Source organism: Molothrus aeneus, chromosome 19 (genome assembly GCF_037042795.1).
Source record: "Molothrus aeneus isolate 106 chromosome 19, BPBGC_Maene_1.0, whole genome shotgun sequence".
Classification (NCBI taxonomy): Eukaryota; Metazoa; Chordata; class Aves; order Passeriformes; family Icteridae; genus Molothrus; species Molothrus aeneus.
This window is the reverse complement of record NC_089664.1, coordinates 9067101-9089476: the sequence shown is the minus strand read 5'-3', so window position 1 is coordinate 9089476 and position 22376 is coordinate 9067101. Positions and strand designations below refer to the sequence as shown.

At 51.3% G+C, this 22376-nt stretch overlaps 1 protein-coding gene across 3 annotated transcripts in view; it reads left to right on the top strand.

Moving 5' to 3' along the window:
- GPSM1 (G protein signaling modulator 1) overlaps positions 1-22376 on the top strand; it is a 66252-nt gene that overhangs the window by 7708 nt on the left and 36168 nt on the right. For 2 of the 3 annotated variants that reach the window (XM_066562699.1, XM_066562698.1), the window contains exons 2-9: positions 11963-12184; positions 12618-12753; positions 13348-13490; positions 14605-14728; positions 16250-16365; positions 17217-17372; positions 19600-19708; positions 22130-22256. In XM_066562699.1, coding sequence (XP_066418796.1) covers positions 11963-12184; positions 12618-12753; positions 13348-13490; positions 14605-14728; positions 16250-16365; positions 17217-17372; positions 19600-19708; positions 22130-22256 — 1133 coding nt within the window. Of the gene's footprint in view, positions 1-9328; positions 9396-11962; positions 12185-12617; positions 12754-13347; positions 13491-14604; positions 14729-16249; positions 16366-17216; positions 17373-19599; positions 19709-22129; positions 22257-22376 lie in introns of those variants that run through there. The other variant, XM_066562700.1, reaches the window with a different exon arrangement.

Below are 22376 nucleotides of genomic sequence, written 5' to 3'. Positions count from 1 at the left end.
GCAAAGGGAGCACTGCAGACCACAGGAGAAGGAGCAGCCTGGGTGGCCCGGGGCTCTCTGGTCACTGAGAAGAGCCCAGAGCCAGGGCTTGAAGGAAGCAGAGCAGCCCTGAGTGCTCAGGCACCTGTCCCTCCACAAGTTCCCTGTCTCAGGCTTTGAGAAGAGAGCAGTTAATTGAAAAAGGACAGAGGGACACAGAGCAATGTTCCCTGTCAGAAAATCCTGCAAGTCCAATTGTGGGAGAGACTGGAGCTGCCCTGCCTTGGGGGTGGTTGTCTTTTGGGGTATGGTGAAAGATGGAGGGAGAAAAGCACACATCTGCAGTTCCAGTTGGGCAGGAGGGATTTGGGGTGGGCAGGAGCTGCCAGGGCTTTGAGGAGGGTCCTGTCCTTACTGTCCTTGTGCACTCACCATATCCCAGCTGGTGCTGCAGCAGCAACAGCCCCTTTTTTTAGCAGCTGTCTGCAGAGATTTGTATGGAGGAAATGCTCTGGGGATTGGATTTTGCTGCAAAACACAGAGGCCATCAGATTGAGCTTGTTTATCAGCCAAGCCTGCTGCAGCATGAAGGCAGGAATACAAACCACCAGCGACCAGCACATGGAAATACCGAGCTTCCTAAGCCACTGGTGCCTCTCTTCTTCCCCTGACAAAAAAGCCCTTGTGATTTCCAGCTTGGGAAGCCCGTGGGCCAACATCTCATGGTGCTTGAATGGAGACTTACACCCATAAAAGCAGCTGAATGTCCTGGAATTGTGATCCTCCACGTGCACCTCCAGGCATTTCCTGGCCTCCGAGTTCAGCTGAGTCTCTGAGCTCCTGCACAGGTCTAAATAATAAAACATATGAGTTCACTGCCATGTGCCCAGAATTTTAAGGCTGCAGCCCTGGGCCAGCTCTGGTATGAATTGCTTCCATCAGGGCAGTAATCCAGGAAACCCCGAGCACGAATTCTTGGCTGATGGAAGTCTGTGGTTTGGTGCCTTCCTGGGTAAAGCCAGGGGAGAAGGGAAAGCTGCTGTTTGCTGTCTGTACATCCCTCTGGTGTGTGTGCCCTGCTGGGAGGGCAGGCAGGGGCAGTTCCAGCAGGTACCACAGGCTCTGAGGAGATGCTGGTCCACAGGGAGCTTCTGCAGTGTGCTCAGGTGTCTGGGGAGTTAATAATGAAATGACTGAAAATACCCACATCTTCCTCTGCTGTTCTGAAGAAAAGAAAAACTCACTCTGCTAGATGTTCTCTTCAATAGAACCATCCTTTGGCAGCAGTGGTTTTGGCAGAAGGCTGTCACCAGCTGTGCCAGTGACTGACCACTCTGCAGAGGGGACCAGCAGCACATCTGTCATGTAAGGATGAGGAGTGAGCAGAGAAAAATGTTGTGTTCCCTGCCCTGAGCAAAGTGATTCTCCTGTGGTGGTGGAAATCCCTTCCTGAATGGCCCTGGGTGACTCAGGAATTCCCCTCAGGTTTTCTGGGGGCTCCAGCTCTGCTCTGTGGAGCTCCAAACCCAGAGGGCAGAGCTGAGCTGCCCAGGGCAGCTGTGTGAGCAGCAGCTCAGGAGGGGAAGGGAAGGCAAGGCAGGAGATGCTTTGCAGCCCTGGCTGCAGACAGAACTGAGTCATTTGTCGAGGCTGACACTCTCAGAGCTGCTTGCCTGAGGCTGGCATGGCTCAGGCAGGGGAGTGAGGATGCAGCCATCCAGATACACACAGAGGAGAGAAAAGTAACAGCTCCCAAAATGTGACTGCAATGGAAGTGAAAAAAAACCCATCCCCAATTAAAGCCATGTGTGTTGGTGGATGGAACTGCTCCTGGAAGCTTCGTGGAGGCTGCTTGTGCAGCACAAATGCAGCAGCTCTGGAATGCCCTGGATCAGAACAGGCAGGCTCCTCCAGCACGTGAAATCCCTGTGGAAACAGAGCAGCTCCCCCAGCCCACCACCCTCAGGGGTTAAGGTAAGAGCTGCCTTGTCAGCTGTCTCCTCCTCCCCGTCCCTGCTCCTGGAGCACATTTTCCATGCAGCCTGGTGCTGTGCCATGTGTTTTTTTCACTGCTGGATGATGATGATGTCTCTGTGCTGGAGCAGATATTTTCTTTTTCTGCAGACATGCATAATTCAGTTGTCAGGATAAATGGGCTCCCTGGATTTGGGCATGTGTGTGAGCCTGATGCTGGATCCTCCCTTCTCTCACCAGTGTGAGGCAGGAGGGGAGCAGGGAATTCTCCCAGAGCTCCAGCCTGTGCTCTGTAAACTCATTGCAGTACCTGTGGGATTGCAAGAAGGATCTAAATTAAACCCAAAATAGGCCTGTGGAGAGGAGCATTCTGGCTGGATTTGGGAGGGCTTTTCAAGAAACATGATGTTGGTACAAACTCCTCCTGTGAAAGAACAGGACCAGAGCCCACTTCACACGTAGAGGATGTGATCTACATGACAAACTCTCCTCAAAATATGTGTTTGCTGCTGTTTACACCTGTGATTGAACTGCACAAATACCACAGTGTCAGAGCCAGACTGATGTGGTGTGTGGGGAGGAGCTGCCTCCCTGTGCTTGATCTGCACAGAAGCATTGCCAGGGTAGGTGTTTTCCATGCTGGGACACAAGTGCTGAAAATCTGGGGGGGTGTGGTGGAGAACTCAGTGCCAGGGTGCTGTGGGAGCAGCTGGGAGGGTGCTGGAGGGATCCCTGAGAGGCAGCAGACACCCAGCACAGTGCCAGACAGCGGGGCTGCTCTCTGAGGAGAGAGGCTGACTGAAATTCTCACCTTGTGTGGGACCATGTGCCTTTCTGGGACTCCTGCCATGCTTGGATTTTTGGGGGCTTCCCACCTGGTGGGATGCACAGGTTTTTCCACAGTGTGCTCTGAAGTACTTTTGGTGCTGGTCTGCTGGGTTTGGGTCTGCACTGAGGAGCTGCAGGAGCAGTTTTAGAGACGCTGGCAAGGGTTGCAGTGGACACCTGGCTGATATCTGAGCTCCTGGGGAGCCTCTTCCCTTGTTTTTCAGACAGATGTGGAATTATCTTTACAAAATCTGGAGGGATGCCCTGCGGCTGTGTAAGAGCCAGGGGGAAGGGCAGTGTCCAGTGTGAGCTCTTGTTCTCTTGGCCTTCTAAACCCATGAGTGTCTCTGGGCTGATGCCTGATTTTTGGCACCCCCGGAATTTTCAGGGAGAGCACAACAATGCTTTAAACAGCCCTCTGAGCAGGAGACAGCTGCAGAAGAACAATGTCAAATTGGTGCAATCTGCTGTGCTGCAGCTTTGCCAGCAGCAATCTGTCCTGGTGGCTGGCAGTGCTTCAGGCCTGGCAGGAGCTCTGCCCATGTGCCCTGCGTGACCTGGGGGTGCCACCTTTGTCGGTCCCTCTGCTCTGGGCACTCAGGGCTCTCATCACTGAGGGAGCGACTAGCACAGCCTCTCCCTGGCTGGGTTTCACCCTCCACACAGGCTTTACCAGATGGTCATTTGAAAAAGAAGTTGCTGCACATTTGGATTCACTGGATTTGTCTGGTTCCTGCTGTTTGCTCTTCAGAGAGCTCTGCAGGAAGAACAAGGGCCAGGTTTGTGCTGGCTCTGTCACTGAGGTCCCATCCAAGCCCCTTTCAGGTGCTGCAGAGCATCCTTAGCGTTCTCAGGTGAGCTGGGAAGGCTCAGCCCCTCCCTGGCTCCCAGGCTCAGGGTGTGAATTCTCTGCTTGATCCCAAGGGCTCCTCTCTCTCTTGGCCTGGAACCCTTGGCTTCGGGCTGGTGGAAGCAGATGAGACAGGAAGGGAGCAGAACCAGATTGGCTGTGGGCTGCTGTGGAGTCAGTGGAAAAAGCTGTGGTGTGAACTTTGCCATGGTTTCCTTTTCTGCTGCATCACAGTGACGATCCCATGGCCGTGCCCCAGCCTGGCTGTGGTTTGCAGGGGCTGTGGGGCAGGAAGGAGGCACCACGTGGGGACTGTGGGCAGCCTCCAGCTGCTGCAGGAGCTTTGGGATGAGGTGAGACCTAGGACAGGCAGAGGTGGCTCCTTTGGCTGGCTGGGCTTGGCTCTAAGGCAGTCCCTGGTGTTTCTGGGGCTTTGCAGCACCTTTTCCATACACAGTTGTTTTGCTTCTGCAGGCAGGAGCAACTGGCAGGCTGGGAGAGGAAGGAGAAGTGGGGGCTGCAGCTGGAGGGGTTTCCAGGCAGCTTGAATGGAGAATAGGCTGGGGCCTGTGAGAAAACAAGCCTTGCTTTCACTCAAGGTTGTGCAGGAGAGGAAACCTCACACAGCCTGTGCAGCTGCCCAGAACAACTGGGACCATTGTGCTGGTGGCACTGGTGGGGCTGAGCCTGACCCTGCCAGCAGCTGGGGGGGCTGGGGTGGTCTCAGTCTCTGGTGCTGAGCTGGGATCCATGGGGACTCACCCCTGGCTCAGGAGCCCCTTCTCCCATCCCAGGACAGCATCCAGGCTGAGCCCCCACTGGGTGTCTGGGGCAGTTTTAGAGAGGAGATGTCTGTACATCTCTCATTTATGGTTCTTCTGAATTTGGAAAGAACCCCCCAAACTTGCCCATTTTCAGTATTAAGTTTGACCTGAACGAGCTCCTCTGTACTGGTGGGTGGTAGAAGCTGAATGGCATAAATAAAATAGGTAACAAATAAATCGATTATTTTCATTGTTTGGATGTGGATAAGGCAATCACTTAATTTTTCTAATGGATCTGGTAATTGTAACATGCTGGATTCTGCAGTATGTTTGTTTAAATCACAGCATATATTTATATATTTTAGTGAGAGATGTGTTGACCCAATTGCCAAAGTAAGTTTGTCCTGAAAAGCCTCTCAGCCTGCATGTCCTCTGCTGCTCTCTGGCTTCTGGAAGTGACTGAAGGAAACAGCTCTTCACTGCTGGTGAAACCATCCCCAGAGTGCTGTTTAATGGCACTGTGATGGATTAACCTCATTAAAGGTGCTGGTGTTGTTCAGGAAAGCAAAATACTCTTGGAAAACTCAGGAAGCTCCCTTTGTTTGCTGAGCTCGTTCCTCCGTGACCAAATAGAAATGTCTAAAACCCCATCCTGTTTCAGGTGCTGCTTTGCTGGTGCTCTGCAGGGCACATTTCAGGGGTCAGGAGCAGCCCAAACTGCTGGGTTTGTGTTTCTGGGGAGGAAAGAGCATCCTCAGGCATCAGCATCGTGACTCCACTTGTGTTTGGCAGGCTGGTGCTCCTGGCCTCTACATTTATTTCTGTTGTTCTCACATGGCTGCTGGTGGCTGGGTGTATGCCCTGCTGATGAGCTGTGCAAAGAAATTGTGTTCCAGGCTCATTTCATTCTCACTCTTATTGAAAGTGAGTTCTCCTGCACAGTTCTCCTTCAGAAAATTTGATCAGTTCATACACTTGGTGGATTCATAATATTTTTTTTTCCCCTTTGGGAGTCAGAACATGTTTTAATGAATTAATTTTCAAATTGATATCTCCTTAATCATCACTTCCTCAGACCCTGCAAAGTATTTGCATCTTATAATTTAAGTGCTTTGAAACTGGCTATCAAGTGAAACTGTTAACCAGGCTGAGATGAAATTCACATTTGCACCTTAATCTCGTCTGAGCATTTTCAAGTGCTGGAAGTTAATTACATCCATGGTAGTTCTTTGATACTTGACTAATTTTGGAGCACAATGACTTAAATTTCTGCTCATTGCCTGTTAGAAATTTCACTCCTCAGCTGACACAGAAAAATTTCCTTTTTGCTCTCTGTTCTTCCTGTGCGCCCAGCCGGATTTGTGGGCAGCATTTGGGTCATGGATTCAGGATAATTCTGCCAGTGTATCATTCACTGAGAGCCCAAACCTCCCAGGTGTGGGGCAGGTTTCTGCAGGTCAGGGATCTCTTCAGCTCCTGGAGTTTTGAGGGCTTTTCTTTGGTTGTTTGGTGTGTGCTGAGCTGGGAGCATCCCTGCCTGGATGGATGGGAGGTGCTGCACCTCATTCACCTCATTCCCCTTGGGAGGGAGGGCCTGGCAGAGGCTCTGGGAGCCAGGGCTCCTTTCCCTTCCCTGCAGCTGACTCACAACAAGGCATCATTTTCCCCCAGAGCCTCAGCTGCCTTTTTGAAAAATGGGGTAATTGCTGCCCTCGCACCTCTGCAAAATATTTTGGAGTTCTTAGGTTGAAGTTTCTGCACCTACCGACTCAGAGTCATAAAAAAACCAAGCAAATAACTCTGAAAACAGCAAATAACTCTGAAAACAGCAAATAACTCCCATCTGTCCCCTGCTCCCCCATCCCCACAGATCAAAGCCACAGAGGTTGTGTAAGCAGGGGAGGGCTGGATGACTTTTGCTTTCCACAGGCAGTGGAGAGTTTGGATTTGGATTTCTGACAATGATGCAGCTTTTTGGATCCATTCCCCATTGAAATGGGGTCTCATTCGGCACTGCTAATGAGAGGGTAAAGGCAGCTAAATACAGCTGTCTTCCTCAGTGGCATTTGGGATTTATTAGCAAATATGCAGTGGAATTGAATCCCTTGTAAGTACTCTGCAGCTAATGGTAGATAGCAATTAGCTGAAATGACTACTGTGGAGCACTGATGCTGCATCAGTGAGGGGACAGGAAATCTGCAGCCAGCACAGACCCAGCAGCTTCCAGAGCTCCCTGGAGTTTTTCCCTCTGGATTTTCTGTTTTGTGCCTTTAGCAAAAGTCTGCAGTGAAAATTGCTGGGTCTGGGCAATCCCTGGAGCTCCAGCTTGAGCAAACACTTCCCCAGCAGCAGGGAGAGTGTGGATGTTGTTATTTTCAGCTCAGGGGTCACTGAAAGGACTCACTGCAGTGTTCCTAGCAGTGGAAGTGTGTGCAGTGGGAACCTCCTCCCCTCCAGATGTGCAGGGTCTGGCCCAGATGCTTGGAACCAGTTCAGAAGTTGGGGAGGACTGGGTGCAGCACTCCTGGTTTCATCTCTGACCTTTTCCTCTCCCAGCTCAACAGGAGGTTTTGTTTCCTTCCCCTCACTGATGGGGTGAGGGATAGGTCAGGGTGTCCCAGGGGTTCTGCCCTTTGGCTGCAGGGGAAGCAGCTCCTGTGTGCTGTTTCCAGCTTCCAAAAGTGATTCGAACCAGGCTCATTTCCTGTAAATCTTGGTTTGTTTGTCACCCTCCCTGCCAGAAGCAGGGAGTTTGAGACAGAAACCTGCTTGTCAGGAGGGGATCAGTGCTGGGGATGTGATGTGGGTGGGAAGTGAGGGGCTGTGCTGGCCAGATCTGGATTTGGGAGAGAGATAATTGAGGATTTTCATTATTCTCCTGCCAGGTTGCTGCTGGGTGTGCTGGTGATGGAGAGGAGCAGTGTGGATAGGAGGGACTGAATGATGGATGTGCTCTGGCAGGAGATGGTATTTGAGGGGAGGAAGATGAAATCACCTGGATTTAGGAGCAAGGAGTGGGATTTTCTTAAAGATTGGAGCTCATTGGGAGCAAATGAGAGAGAGAGAGGCAGGTGTGGATGTGCTGGGACCCTGCCTGGGGCAGAGTAAACAGGGAAAACTGCCCCGAACCCTTGGGAGAGTGCCCCAGGCAGAGAAGAGCAGTGCCTGAGGCTAAATGGGTATAAATTCATGTGAATAACTCAGCCTGTGCCTCAGGAGGGTCTGGAACAGCTTTCCTCAGGTAGGGAAGCAAAGGAAAATATTCAGGCCACTCGCCATGAGTGGAGGGGACACATCCCCAAGGGTCTGAGGCCACCTGGCCCTGGTGGTTCAGAGCCATCAGCTCCCTCTCAGCTACAGGAGCCATGCAGGGCTGGCTGAGGAAATTGCTGAAGGGGAATAATTCCCAGCTTGATTGACTGGCAGCACACCCTTAGAGAAAGTCATTATTTCAATGCATATTTAGTTTGTTAAGGCAGTGAATATGCATTTACACTGAGCACCTGGTAAATGTGATCCTTTTTTGGTTCAGAAGAAATGTTTAATTGCCCGTCAGCAGCGCTCTGGAATTAGATTTATTTTTGAACAAAACCTAATCAGATTGCAAGTAAGATGCTAAAATCTGTTGCTTCGCTAACTCAAATTAATAGAAATACTAAGGGGGATTTTTTTACTACTCTTGGTGGTTTTGATGGGTTTTTTCCTGCCTTACCTTCTGTCTAAAAGCCTGGAGTTTTGAACTACACGAGGTCTGATTGGGAATGAGCTCTGCAGTCGCCCCCACTAACATGAATCAAATATCTATAAATACCTTTCCTTTTCCCTTCTCTCCTTTTTTTAAAGGCAGTTTCACCTTGCAGGCAGGAAGGGTTTCTCTTGCCCTGTGATATTTGCAATATTTAAGGCAGCAGAGAGGTGACCCCAGGCTCTGTCTGGTGCCATGATAATTTTCTGTGTGCCCTGATGGAGTTGTTATCAGCAGTGACAGGTTGCTGTGAGTAAAGCAGCCCTGAGCAGGGTGTTGGGAGCTCTGGGTGTGTGGTGTTCCCACTCTGGGGACCTCTATGATCACCCAATTATAATATCCTAATTATAGTGTTTGACAGCAGTCATGGTAATCACTGATAATGGCACTGGTGGCACCTTGTGCAGTTCCCTTTATTCCTCACAGTGTCCTTGGCTTCCCCAGCACTCCTGGGACTGTCTCTGCCTTCTCCAAATTGCTGAAAACATTTGACATGTGAGAATCTTTCTATTTTACCTTTTCCAGAGGCACATTTTTGCAGTGGAGTCCTTTGAACAAGCCTGCAGCAGGCAAAAGGCAACCTGTGCTCCAGCTCCTCGTTAGCACTGCCTGCCTGACAGTGATGGGTGACCCTGGGAATTCTTGCTCAAGGCTGCTCCTCCCGTTTTCCTCAGCTCTTTCTGCCTTCACATCAGTTATCCTTTAAAGAAAAACTGAAGGAGGAGGGAGGGAGGCCCTGCCCCTGTTGGATTGGGCAGAGGTTTCCTCCTGTCACTGCACAGGAATGAGTGTGAGCAGTGACATCCCCTCCCGGGCTCAGGGGGACCCAGCATCTGCCACTCACTCATCCCCCTGGCAGAATTCTGGGCAGATTGCTGAGGGCATCAGTGGCCAAACTCTGCATTTATGTGTGGCCCAGCCCCACTGCTTCCTCCTGCCGGTGGCTTTGGAGCTGTGGGTGTACAGAGAATAATGCACAGACAGCAGGAGAGGTAGGGCAGGGCTTGCACCCTGCTGTCATTGACTGTTTGCCCTTCACTGCCTGGTTCAGGGTTGTCCTTTCAGCTGTGTTTTGTGGCTGGTTGAGATGTGTGGGCTTTGGAAGCTTTTTAAAGTGGAATTTTAGTGCGTTCGAGTTTGTTCCTTGACCTGTAGTTGATTCCTCTGCCCTTGGCATTGTTTTCCTGTGTGCTTTTGAGGCTGAAGTGATTGAACTGCAGCAGAGGTGCTTCCCAAAAGCAGCTTTGGAGGGCAGGTGGGTTTTACAAGTGGGTTGTGTTCCTTTTTGCAATTGCAATCCTTGTTTGTTGTCCAAGGCAGAGAAGGTTTGGCAGAGCAGGATGCAGGGAAAAGCCTCCTGTGCCTTCCCCTTGTTTGCTCAGGTCCCAGGCTGAGCAGTGATGTTAATTAGAGAAGTCAGATACTCTGCAGAGCAGCCTGTTCAAGGACAAACAGATTTTAATTACGGGCTGTGTGCACTGGAAGGTCATGTCACTGCCTTGTGCCTGGGCAGTTACTATGGGAGCACCAGGACAGCACCCACAGAGTGTGAGAGTGTCCCAAAGTGGGCTCTGGGCACAAAATCCACTTTGGCCCCACCCCTGCAATGTATACCTGGGTTTTGTTGCTGTGGGAATGGGAACCTTCAGTTCAAGCTCTTAAAATCACCCCAAAAATTCCACACAAGCTGTACAGCAATGCCATGGATTTGGGAAATTGGTCTCCACCCCAGTTTTTTGGACTGTTTACAGCTGGTGAACTCATATGTCTCAAAGACAACCTAGATATTGGAAAGAGTTTTGTTTGGGTTGAAATTCAAGCTCAGTTTGGGTTGAAATTCAAGTTCATATTAGTTTGTTTCTGTCTCTGCCACCTTCTAACTGAATCCAACATTAACTCTGGTGGTGGTGGCTCATGGCTGCGTTTCAGGTCCTCTCCAGATTCATCCCCACTAAGCTGTCTGAAGTTAATCCTGCTGCTTTGAGTACAAGCTGTTTCTTGCCTGCCTTCAGTCCCAAAGCTCCTTTTGCTTGGGATGTATCAGCAGAGACTTGTCAATACCTGAAGATGATGCAGGATCTACAAACCATGGATGTACCTTGGGACTGATGAAATTTTGGTGGGATCCCCGGGTAGAAACTCATTCTTACTAATTTTTGTGTGGTCTAGCATGAGGATCAGCAGAGACAAGCTAAATGTTTTTAATCCTAATATTTTTATTCCTGCTATTGAACAGAAGCTGAGGCAAGGACAAATGCTGTGCTGGCAGCACAAGCAGCTTTCTTGTGTAAATAAAATAGCCACTCAAATGTGGGCTTTGCTTTGGAATGAAATGTTTGTGTGGGAGTTTGAGGTGGGAGCTCACAGGAGCTGCTTCACCACCCCCTTCTCCCTCTTGTGGCTTTGGGGACAGATGAACAGCGAGCCAGAAGAGGCCACAAGTGTGTTTGGAGGGAGAGTTTCAAACCAAGTCTTGTGCTATTTTTCTTATTTTGGCCAGTCCTTGTGGTTGTCCTGCTTTGGAGGATGCCAGGTGTTGTGTGTTTGGAGCCACAGGGAGCAGGGAGATCAGCAGGGAGATTGCCAGGGAAATGGGTTTGCATTTCAGGCTGCTCCTGGAGGGGCTGCCTTTGTTTCCTGGCCTGGAGCAGCAGGAGCTGTGTCCTGGGGCTGCTGTGTGCAGGGTGGGTTGTCCTTGCTCTGCAGAGCCCCTGATGGCTGGGCTGGGGCTCCTGGGTGGCTCTGGGGAAGCATCTCCCAGGGCTCAGCAGGAAACTGCTGCAGGAGGAGTCAGCTGGGCGATTGTGCTCTTGGGCTGGGTACCACAAGCTTCTCCAAGTGCTCAGAACAGACCAGAAACCACCTGTGGGCATTTATTATCTTCTGACAGAGCCTTGCTGTTCTGCCTCTGGACAAGGGAGCTCTGTATTTTTCTCAGCAGATGTCCACCTTTGACCTAGATAGTTTTGACTTTTCAGGATAAATTGAGCAGAAAAAGAGCAAAGAGAAGCATCAGGATGGAGGAGCAGGAACATGCTGTGTCCATCCCCCTTGGGAAGGGGCTGGCTTTGCAGCAGGCAGGACATCTCCAGTGAAAGCTTGGGATAGGCATGGTCTAACAGGGACAGCTGTGGCTTAGGGAGGGCTTGGGGCACTCAGAGGGGAGTGTTTTCTGTCTCTGGAAGCAGTGTCACTGCTCACAGTGCTCTCTCTGACAGCATGCAGTGTGCCAGTGCCAGAGGCGTCAGAAAAGGTAGGGGAGGAAAGCTGCCCTGGAGGGAAATGTGCTGAGTGCCTGTGGAAAACCTGACAGCAGCAGAGTTAATGGAAAACAGACACTGAGCTAGGAGCTGCTCAGCCAAGAAAATCTACACAGTCCAGGCTTTTCTCTGGTATCCAGGAAAAACCTGTTACTATTTGGCTTCCCTCTCTGTTACCCCAGGGAAAATGGTCCAGGTATAAATTCCTGGGTGTATAATTCTGCAGCACCTGGAGGAGAACAGGTGTTAGTGCTGAGATGATTCCATGTCTTGGAGCCAGGAGCCCTGAGCTTCTTGTCCAGATTCCTGCTGGGAGCCCAGGGGCTGCCTTTGGCTGCTTGCAGATGTGGTCTGTAAATCAGAGAATCTTAGAATGGTTTGGGTTGGAAAGGACCTTACAGACCCTGCCATGGGCTGGGGCACTTCCATTGGAAGCTGGAGTCTGGATGCTCCAGGGGAAAATTTAAAGGTGTGCAGTGAACAAGCCCTGTAAGCACCTCAGGGCAGAGTTGGGAGCACTGCAGCCACACTCCTCTAGGAACAATTCCCTTGTTTTTGGCAGGATGGAGGCGTCCTGCCTGGAGCTGGCCCTGGAAGGAGAGCGCTTGTGCAAGGCTGGGGACTTCAAAGCTGGGGCAGCTTTCTTTGAAGCAGCAGTGCAGGTGGGGACAGAGGACCTGAAGACTCTCAGTGCCATCTACAGCCAGCTGGGCAATGCCTATTTCTACCTGAAGGAGTATTCCAAGGCCCTGCTGTACCACAAACACGACCTTACCCTGGCCAGGTGAGTGTGTCAGCTCTGCTTCATCCTCATCAGGCACAGCCCTGAGTGAGGGCAGGTTCTGTGGGGTGTAAACCCAGAAATACACATCCCAAACTGACTGGGATTGTCCTGTGGAGAACCTGGGACTCACCCAGGATGGGACAGCTGCCTTCAGAGCAGGGAGGTGGAGGAAGGGATGTGGATGTGGGGAGGGTGCCTGGAGCAAGAGCAGGGTCCACTTCTGTCCCCAGCACTCCCTACAATGACCTGCAGTCATTAGAGCAGTTCTGAAACAGCAAATTGGGAGCAAGGATCTGCCTTCAGAATTGTGGAGCCTGTGGGAAGCTCTCCAGCCAGGTGTCTGTGCGAAGCTGCAGCTTAAATCTGCCTCCAGCAGGTAATTTTTATTTGGTGAATTAAAGTCTCTGAGCTCTTTAACATCTTCATCTTGTAGAACCATTGGGGACCGAATTGGAGAAGCCAAGGCAAGTGGCAACCTTGGGAACACCCTGAAAATCCTGGGGCAGTTTGATGAAGCTGTGGTTTGCTGCCAGAGACACCTGGACATTTCTCGGGAGCAGGGGGACAAGGTGATGCTTCCAGCAGGGAATATTTCCTGCCTTTAAAAATAACCTGTCTGCAGGTCAGTAAATGTGACCTGGTGAAGGTGGGCTTTGGGAGGAGCTGCAGGGGGAAGCTCTCCCTTCTGTCTGCCATCACACACCTGCTGCTGCTGTGAGGGTGAAGATGGGAAAGGACAATGTGGGCTTGTGGATCTGAAAAATGGGAAAGGACAATGTGGGCTCATGGTTCTGAGATGGGGGAGGACAATGTGGGCTTGTGGATCTGAAAAATGGGAAAGGACAATGTGGGCTCATGGCTCTGAGAGATGGGAAAAGACAATGTGGGCTCATGGCTCTGAGAGATGGGGAAGGACAATGTGGGCTCATGGCTCTGAGAGATGGGGAAGGACAATGTGGGCTCATGGCTCTGAGAGATGGGGAAGGACAATGTGGGCTCATGGCTCTGAGAGATGGGGAAGGACAATGTGGGCTCATGGCTCTGAGAGATGGGGAAGGACAATGTGGGCTCATGGTTCTGGCCATCTCTGCCCAGCAGTGCAGAGGTCCATGCTGGGATGTGAAGTGTGACACTTTGCTGTTTCCTGTTCTTCCTCCCTCTAGGTAGGTGAGGCCAGAGCTCTCTATAATATAGGGAATGTTTACCATGCAAAAGGAAAGCATTTATCCTGGAACACAGCCCAGGACCCGGGCTACCTGCCTCAGGAAGTCAAGGACACACTACAGAAAGCTTCAGAATATTATGAGTGAGTATCCAAGCTTGGCCAGCCCCTTCTCCTGCAGGGAACAGGGCCACTGGCTGAGAATTTGCAGGTTGTAATAGATTAGGAATATTTCTCTGTGATGCCAAGCTGTGTTGGCAAATTAGTCTCAAGGAAGGTGAGGAAAGATCTTTTATAAAATCTGAGCTGAAATTCACGCTGGCATTGGCTTCGTGAAACTCCCTGTGGGTTGAATTGTGATCATGCAATGAAGTGCAGCACTCTGCTGCTGGCCAGAGCTGGGTTGGGAAGCTGAGCTCCCAGCTCCTGTGGCCCCTGCTGCTCTCTGCTGGCCTCTGTGAGGATGGATCCCTGGGTGTCTCCATCCCCCTCACCCCAGGGAGGAGGCACTTTGGAGTCCTGGTTCTTGTGGAGGATCTGCACTTTGTCTCACCTGCCACAACCTTCCTTCCTTTTCCCAAATCATTTCAAAGATCAGTGATGTGCCACACGGGAAGGTCAGCACCAGAATTTGGGGCTTGTGTTTTCTCCCTGTGCTTCAGAGTTCTGCTTTCATGATGCAGTTTTTAAACAGGCTTTTTAAGTGAAGAGAGTGATAAGATCTTTTATCCCTTCCCTGATATCTGAGGATGTGATAGGGTGGTGAGCTGTTCTTAGGCACTTTCTCCAAGGAGTGGTGCATGTGGCATAGCCAAGGGCTGAATTTGTGCCAGTGGTGAGTGCTCCACCATTCTCTGTGTGCTGTGTAAAGGGTAAAAACAAGATAAAGAAATGCCAGGAGGCTCCCAGAGCAGAGCCCTGGCATGGCACTGTGGATTTTGCCTCTCTCCCTGCAGCAGGACAGGGAAATCTTCTTCCTGTGGCCCTGGTGCTGCAGTGAGGCCATTTATGGTGTGATGTGGATGGATCAGAGCAGGTGTGTGAGCACAGGTGTGATTCTGCACAGAGCCACCCACTGCCTGAGGGGACACAGCAGCAGGACCTGCACCCCTGGCTTGGCTTGAGCTGCCGGGGCTGTCCAGCACAGGTCACCAGCCTGTCACCTGTGCCTGGGGGGGAAATGCCTTCTCCAGGGCTGCCTCTCCTTCCTTTCTGTGCAGGGCTGTGCCTCATGGATGCTCTGCCTGCTTTCTTTCAGGAGGAACCTGTCCCTGGTGAAGGAGCTGGGGGACAGAGCTGCACAGGGCCGTGCTTATGGCAACCTTGGCAACACCCAGTACCTCCTGGGCAACTTCAGTGAGGCCATTGCCTTCCACAAGGAGGTAGGAGACGCCTCTGCTCCTTCCCTGGGCCTGGCAGCAGCTTTCCTTCTCACCCCAGCCCAGCAAGCACAGGGAGAGGTTTCCCCCAGCTGTTCTCCTCCTCCTCCTGTGGGACCCCAGGGTCTGCCCTGTTGTACCAACTCACTCTGAGCAAACTCTGCCCTGTTGTCCCAACTCACTCTGAGCAAACTCTGCCCTGTTGTACCAACTCACTCTGAGCAAATCTTCCTCCAGTCCCATCAGCACCTCGTGAGCAGCTTGAGGGAAGGGTGCTGTTGGCTTGGAAACCAAAGGAGGGATCCAAGGGCAAATTGCAGCTGGGTCTAGCAAGGAGGTTTTTTTTCTGCTCTTAATTTGTCTCAGTCTAGATTTTAATAAATGCAAGCCATGAATTTAATTAAGCTGCTGAAAGAGCTGTTGATCAAGAATAAATGCTGCTTGTAGAACATAATAACTTTCTGCAAAGCTTTACAGGGAGGTGAGGTGACAAAGTCCCTGCCCCAATTCAAATGCAATTTAGCTTCTGTTGCAGAGTGTGTACCAGTTCCCATGCAGGGAAGGTGGAGATTCACTGCTCCTCTGGTTTTTAAATGCTGGAGGGACAGCACTGGGGTACTGTATTTGCTGGGTGCCTCGTGGCAGGAAGGAATGATGAATTTGACTCCATGGTCTTAGAAGGCCAATTTATTATTTTATGATACTATATTATATTAAAAAATACTATACTAAAATATACTAAAAAACCAGAAAATGTATTTACAGAAGGTTTAAAAGATACTAATGAAAACTTGTGACTCTTTCCAGGGCCTCAACACAGCTTGGCTGTAATTGGTGAAAGCACTCACATCAAAAACCAATTAAGCAACTACCTGTTAGATAAATAATCTCTAAACACATTCTACATGAGCAAAACAGAAGAGAAGCAAATGAAATAAGAATTTGTTTTCCTTTTTCTCTGAAGCCTCTCAGCTTCCCAGGAGCAAAATCCTGGGTGAAAAGATGTTTCAGAAAATATAACTGTGACACTGGGGTGCAGCATCACTCCCACTTTTCCAAGAGCCTTTCCTGATGCTGAGCTGCAGAAGAGGGAGAGGTTTCCTGCTGCAGCCACCCTGCCAGGCAGGTTCAGCTCTGGCTGGGTGGGAGCTTTGCAGCCCTGGGAGCTCATCCCCAGGGAAGATTGTCACTGTCATATTTTCTGAAAAATCCCTTTGCCAGGATTTCTTCTCCTGGGAAGTTGAGAAGCCTCGGAGAAAAATGTAAATAATAATTAACTGATTGGCTTCTCCTGTGTTTAGCAGCTTTGGAATGTGGTCTGGAGATTGTTTACCAGCAGGTGCATGTTTGATTGGTTTCACCTGAATTGTTTTAACTTAATGACCAACCACCATCAGCTGTGTCGGACTCTGAGGAGTCAGATTCTCCATTCCTCCTGGGGACCTCACGAATCTGCCACAAGGTCAGCTGCTGTGGGGCAGAGGGGTCAGCGCTGACAGAGCTGTGTGTGCTGTGTCTCTGCAGCGCCTGGCCATCGCCAAGGAGTTTGGGGACAAGGCCGCCGAGCGCCGCGCCTACAGCAACCTGGGCAATGCCCACATCTTCCTGGGCAGGTTTGACATCTCTGCTGACTACTACAGGTGAGTGCCAGGGGCTGCTCCTGCGGATCCTGAGCTGCCACAGCCGCCCCTCAGCCCCGGGGACTGTGACAAGGGACCTGGGGTGGCAGGGCCGCTGTGGCGGCAACGCAGCGCTGTTGGGAAGGATGAAAATTTGACAAGGAAGTCTCACAGATATGTGTGCTTAGCAAAAAGATTTTTAAATGTAGAGTGTGATGAAGGAATAGAGATGGAAGCAAGTTTTGATATAGAAGAAAAGAATTGCTGAGCCAGTGTCACTGGATAACCAAGGAGGCAGAGGGTGTGTTGGTTAGAAGGGGTTTTTATGGCTTAGAGCAAAGGATAAACCCACCCCAAACAAGAAGATGTTTTTACCAAGCAGGAAGACAGCGCAGGCAAACAAGGCAGCAAATGGTGCAGGTAGAAAAAAGGTCTCAGAATTTTCCGCTGCAAGAAAACTGAAAAACAACTTCTAGCTTAAACTGTAATGTACTAGTAAACTAAAAATGTACTAGCTTAAACTGTAATGTACTGGCTTTTAGTGATTGGAGAATAGAAGCATGAATATGGCAATTATAGCAGTTATGACAGGCTATAGATAAAAGTTAAGGTATAGATTGGTCCTACTGTATTGAGATGCTCAGCAAAGAAAAGTCTAGAATGCATTGTAACCAAAACCAAAGGGTCTCCAGGCCTGCCTGCAGCTGGAGCTGGCAGCTGTAGGCACAGCTCTGTCACCCACGACCCTGGACTGCTGTAACACCTTGGATACAATAAACTGCATTTTGGAGAGCTGCTTGGAGTCCCACATCTCTCATCTGGGCTCTTACACAGGCTGTTGCTCCAAGGGATGATTTCCCTGTTCCCTGCAGGAAAACGCTCCAGCTCTCCAGACAGCTCAAGGACCAAGCAGTAGAAGCCCAGGCTTGCTACAGCCTGGGGAACACGTGCACACTGCTTCAAGACTATGAGAAAGCCATTGAGTACCACCTGAGGCACCTGGTGATAGCACAGGAGCTGGGGGACAGGTAAGGGAGTGCCTCAGGTGAGGGTGGAGAGCCCTGACCCTTCTCTGACTTCTGTTCTCTCTTGCTGGGGTTGAGCACCAGTGGTGTGTGTGCTCGAAAGGCATTAGAAATCTCTGAGCAGTCAGTCCTTAGTTTAATCATCTGTCAAAAAGTTGACCTGATTCACCTTTCTCGTGTCACTCAAACCTGAGATTGTGCCCTCAATGCAGTGTCTGTGTGGGCTGAGTGAGATTTCTAATGAGAGGTGCTTCAAAAAATTGCATCGTCCTCAGTGCCTTGCCTGTGCTGCTGCTGTGTTGTCCCAGGAGGGCCTCTAGAGAGCTCTCTTATGTTCCCAAAAGTTGTATTTCCCTTAAAAGCTGTGTGTTTAGGGCACACAAGATGTGCCACTTTGCCCCATTGCTCTGGGTTGATGCTGGAAACCTCCATGTACAGATGATATTGCATAGAGAGCGTGCAGATGATGTATCTTGGTCTTGCTCCTCATTCTTTAGAAGGCCTGGCTTTCTAATTTTCCTTAAATTTTTTTTTTTTTTTTGAGAGGTTGGTTCCTTTTTCCTGGGTGTTCTGCTCCTGAGCCCTCTGGCAGCTGCAGTGACTTTGCAGCCAGCTCGTTGAGCACGGTGCTGAATTCCCTGGGAGCCCGGGTGTCTTCCACTAGATGGAGCAGGGACATCAGGATGGGAGAGCTGTGCCACCACCCGGGCAGCCTCTGCTCGGGGCAGGCACAATCCCACCCAAGGGTGAATCATGCTGTGGGGGTGCAGGCCTGTGGGCTCCTGCGTTTCTGGGAACACACCCTGTGAGCAGAAGGTATTGAACAGGGTGACAAGAAAAACGGTGAAATGCTGATCAACCCGCCCAAACCTCTGAAAAGGGAGTTGCAGTCATGCTGAACCTCCCCCTGCGCCCCCAGGTGCTTTTTTTATCCCTTCTCCCCCCACATCTGCTCGTTTGCAGAGCTCAGGAGGCTCTGCCTGCTCCTGCAAACAGCTGCTGGAGCTCCAGAGAGCCGGGCTGGGGGTCTGGGCTGCCCAGGGCAGGCTCCACACTCCCCTGCTCTCCCTGGCTCCTGGAAACCAGCAGCAGGGCCCTGTGGCAGGCTGTGCCTGTGCTCTGCTGGGTGCAGTTTCGTGCTCTGAGTTCACCCTGGTGATGCAGTGCTGGGGCTCAGCTGGAGCTGCTGCCTGCCTGCCTGCAGTGTTCTCTCCCTGCTGGGTCAGCTCTGGGCTGCTGATGAAGCAGAGCTGGGTGTTGCATTCAGTCCTGGTTTAGGGCAAATTTGGGAGAAAACCTCCAAAAGGGGTCCCCTCCAGAAAGCAAACCCACACTGCCCCTCCCCACAACTGGTTTGGGAAGGGTTCCTTGGAGAGAAGTGGAAAGAACCTGTTTCTGTAACAGGCACAGCACCCCCAGCACACAGAATGAACAATACTGGGTGACACCACTCTGTCACTGCTCTGAAAAAGGTGACAACTTCAGAAAGTCTCTCTGGGGGTGGTCGCTCTGTTCTCAGTCCCTCCTGTGCTGGGGCAGCTGCTGCAGCCACAAGGGGCAAACTCTGGGTGCTCCCAGGTCCCAGTCCGGAGCAGGTTCAAGTTGGTCCAAAAAGGGAAAGGAGAAACAGTCCAGGGAAAATTTGGACTGCTTAGCTAAACTAACTAATGAGCAGAAGCAAGAGCAAGCAGAAACAAGAGTGAGAGCAAAGCAAAAAGCAAAAGCAGCACCATGTACTGCCCTGTCTGTGTGTCCTGCCAGCTGTGGGGGAGCAGCTGATAACAAAACCAAAACAAAACTTTCATCCTTCAGAGCCAGTCTTGAAGGCACAGAACATGATATCCAGCATCAACAGAACTCACAAATGGGGATACAAGCATCATAACCTCACCCTAGGACACGTTCTCTCTCTGTAGCTCTGAGAGGAGCCCTGGTTGTGTGAGGTGGGAGCTGGGCAGGGGCTCTGGCTTCTCCTCTCAGGCTGGGGCTCACCAGTGAAGCCAAAGCATGCTGGCCCTTGCTTGCAGTTTGTCCTGTGGGTGCAGTCCTGCTTCCCCTGCTGTTCATCCCCAGTGTAAGAAGAGTTGACGATGTCCAGCTCGCTTCATTTTCAGTGTAGAAGCTCTGTGGAGCTGGAAGCAGAGCAGGGAGCCTGGCAGTCAGTGCTCTCCAAGAGGCCCTGCTGGCTTTGCCCAGCATTTCTGTGCTTTGACAGTTTGCTGTCCTGCAGGGTGGGAGAAGGAAGAGCCTGCTGGAGCCTGGGAAATGCCTACGTGTCCCTGGGGAGCCACGAGCAGGCTTTGCACTTTGCAAGGAAACACCTTGAAATCTCCCAAGAGGTAAGAGAGGCTGGTGCAAACCAGAGGGAGCCTGTGACACCTGCTGAGAGCAGGACTGTTCTATGCCAATAAGATATATTGGTGCTCTCCCTGCTCTGGAAAGCCCTTCTCTCTGTGCTGGTTCAGTTCTTGGGAACTGCAGAGCTTGGCTGGAAAACACTCTCTTGATGGGAGGCTCCCAGCCTTGCCCCTGATTACAGCAAGTGTGTGAGCTGCACTTTGCTCTTAACCAAAGTTCTGGGTGAGAAAGGACCTGGGGACTCATGCACTGGCTGGCCAAGGTGCTGTGCAGTGTCCAGTGTGTAAGATCCCACTTTGCTGAGCCCAGGGAGATTCCAGCTGAGCTGGAGCTGCAGTGGATGCTGTCCCTGGGTGCACACAGCCTGCAGCCAGCCCTGTGCCACTGCCACCCCTCTGTGTGCAGCTGCTCTGCTTTCACCTTGGCCTGGCCCAGCTCTCTGCAGCTTTCCTGCCATTTTCAGGTGGCTCAGAAGTGCAGAAAGCCAGAATTCCACTGTTTGCTCTTTTCAGTGTGTTGAGGAAATCGGCTGTGGCCTCTTTAGTCTTCCCCAGATGAAGAAATTGCCCTCTTGAAGCACTAGTTGAAATCACCATCTGTAAGTGTGCTGGGTGTTCTCCTGCCTGTCTCTTAGGGTGGCTAAATCTCTGAGTAGGGCTGACACAGCAGCCTAATTACAGATTTAATTATACTTATCAGGCACACAGAAATTCTGTTCTTTGGCCCTGCACATTCTAGGACTTTCCCAGCTCTGCTCAGGCTGGGGCTGAGTTCTCAGAGCCAGGCATCAGCTGGGGGGCCCTGGGAGGATCAGCCCTGGTGGTCCTGGGCCTTTGGGGATGGAGGGGAGACCCAGCAGGGTGGGGGTCCCAGTGTTGTCATTGCAGGGTGCTGGCTGTGGCTCCAGCTGTGCCAGCAGTGGGTTCCTCAGGGCAGGTGGCTGATGAAGTCCCCCCCATCATGAATTATGAGAGACTGTCCCTTTGACAAGCAGCAGGATTTTGGCCAGGAGAAACCTTGTGGAATTCAACCCTTTCAGGCTGATGTTCATAACTCACTTCCCATCACCCTTCTTCCCAACAAAAATCTAATGGTGGCATTTGAATCCAAATGAAACCAGCTCAGGGTAACCACATGGAAACTGCTGCAGATTGATCAGAAGTTACTCACAAAATCCCACTGGAATAAAGGATATTTACCTAAAAACCCTGGAAGCTGCCACTGCTCTGGAATACTTTTGTCACCTCAGAGTGCAGTTCCTGGGAGGCTGGGGGCAGGAACCAGGGCTCTGGTCTGTGTGTGTGTGTGTGTGTGTGTGTGTGTGTGTGGCAGGTCCTGCCCGGGGTCATTGTCCTGCCTGTCTGTTCCTGGTTGTTAATGGGGCTTTGGAGATGATCTGAACTGAGTGGAAGTCAGGGAAGCACTTAACAAATGAGCATCAAGGACTGTAAGACCTAACATGGGCATAGTCATTTCTCTGGAGATGATGTCAACAGCAAATCTCCTGTAATTGGCAGGGGGATTTATGCCTGGTGATAAGCTCTTTGATCTGCCTCCCTTTACTGGAGCTTGGGGCTTTGTCATAAATAATGTGGGGATTTATGGGTTTGTTCCATGCTGCAGACTATGGCAGGGGACACAAAGGAGCTGTTGCCAGGCATTTAACAGGAGTTGGCCTCTCCAGGGGAACAGCCAAGGTCTTCCTCTGTCACACAGGCTGCTCCTCCTCTGAAGATTAGAGGCTGTTTCTGGGTGACCTCTGTGGTGTGCAGCACAGCCATTCTCTGCTTGGCTTAAACTTTGAGGAGGATCCAGTGATGTGTCCCACAACTCCTCATTTTAAGATCTCTGTCCAAACATGTAACATCAGCTTCCTTGGCCTCAGGCCAGCAAGAGGTGGGAATTGGGGGAAATGTGGACTTTTGAAGGGATTTTTGGAGCACTGTGTGGGTGGATCACTAGGAACAACTCGGAGTTGTATGGCTGTGAGCCAGGAGAGAAGGGCTCCCAGGGCCCCGGTGTGCCCACGTGGCTGACGGCAGCGTGGTGTCTGTGCTCAGTAACTATGGAAATCCTTGGGGAAGGGGCCTGGGAGTTCCAGGGCTCTCTGCCAAGCTCTGTGTGCCTACAGGACAGCCCAGATGAGCCCTTTTAGGCTCAGTCCTGTGGCAGTGGGCGAGCTGAGCCCTCTCAGTCCTTGCACTGAGCTGTTTGAGCTGCAGCACGGCGAGCCCAGACCCTCTCCCAAATTATCCCTGGGGAATAGTTCTGGAGAGCTGTGTGGCCTCTCAGGTGTCTCTGTGTTGGATTTTGGGGTGGCACTGCCAAACCCTGGGCTGGGGGCTGTGTGTTTGGAGCAGCCCAAGCCTTTAACCAGAGCCCTGTTGGTTTTCCTGCTGCAGATCGGGGACAGGAGCGGGGAGCTGACGGCGCAGCTGAACGTGGCCCAGCTCAGGGCAGCCCTGGGCTTGGGCCCTGGCCAGGAGGACCTGGCTGCAGCTCATCCCTACCCTGGCTACGAGGCACAAGGTGAGTTCCTGGCATTTTGGTGGCCTTGGGAAGTCAGGAATTAGGTGGTGTGGGGAGGGGAAGGCGTTTGCAAGTGGGCAGGAAATGGAAATGCTAGAGCAGAATAAGGCTGTGGAGTGA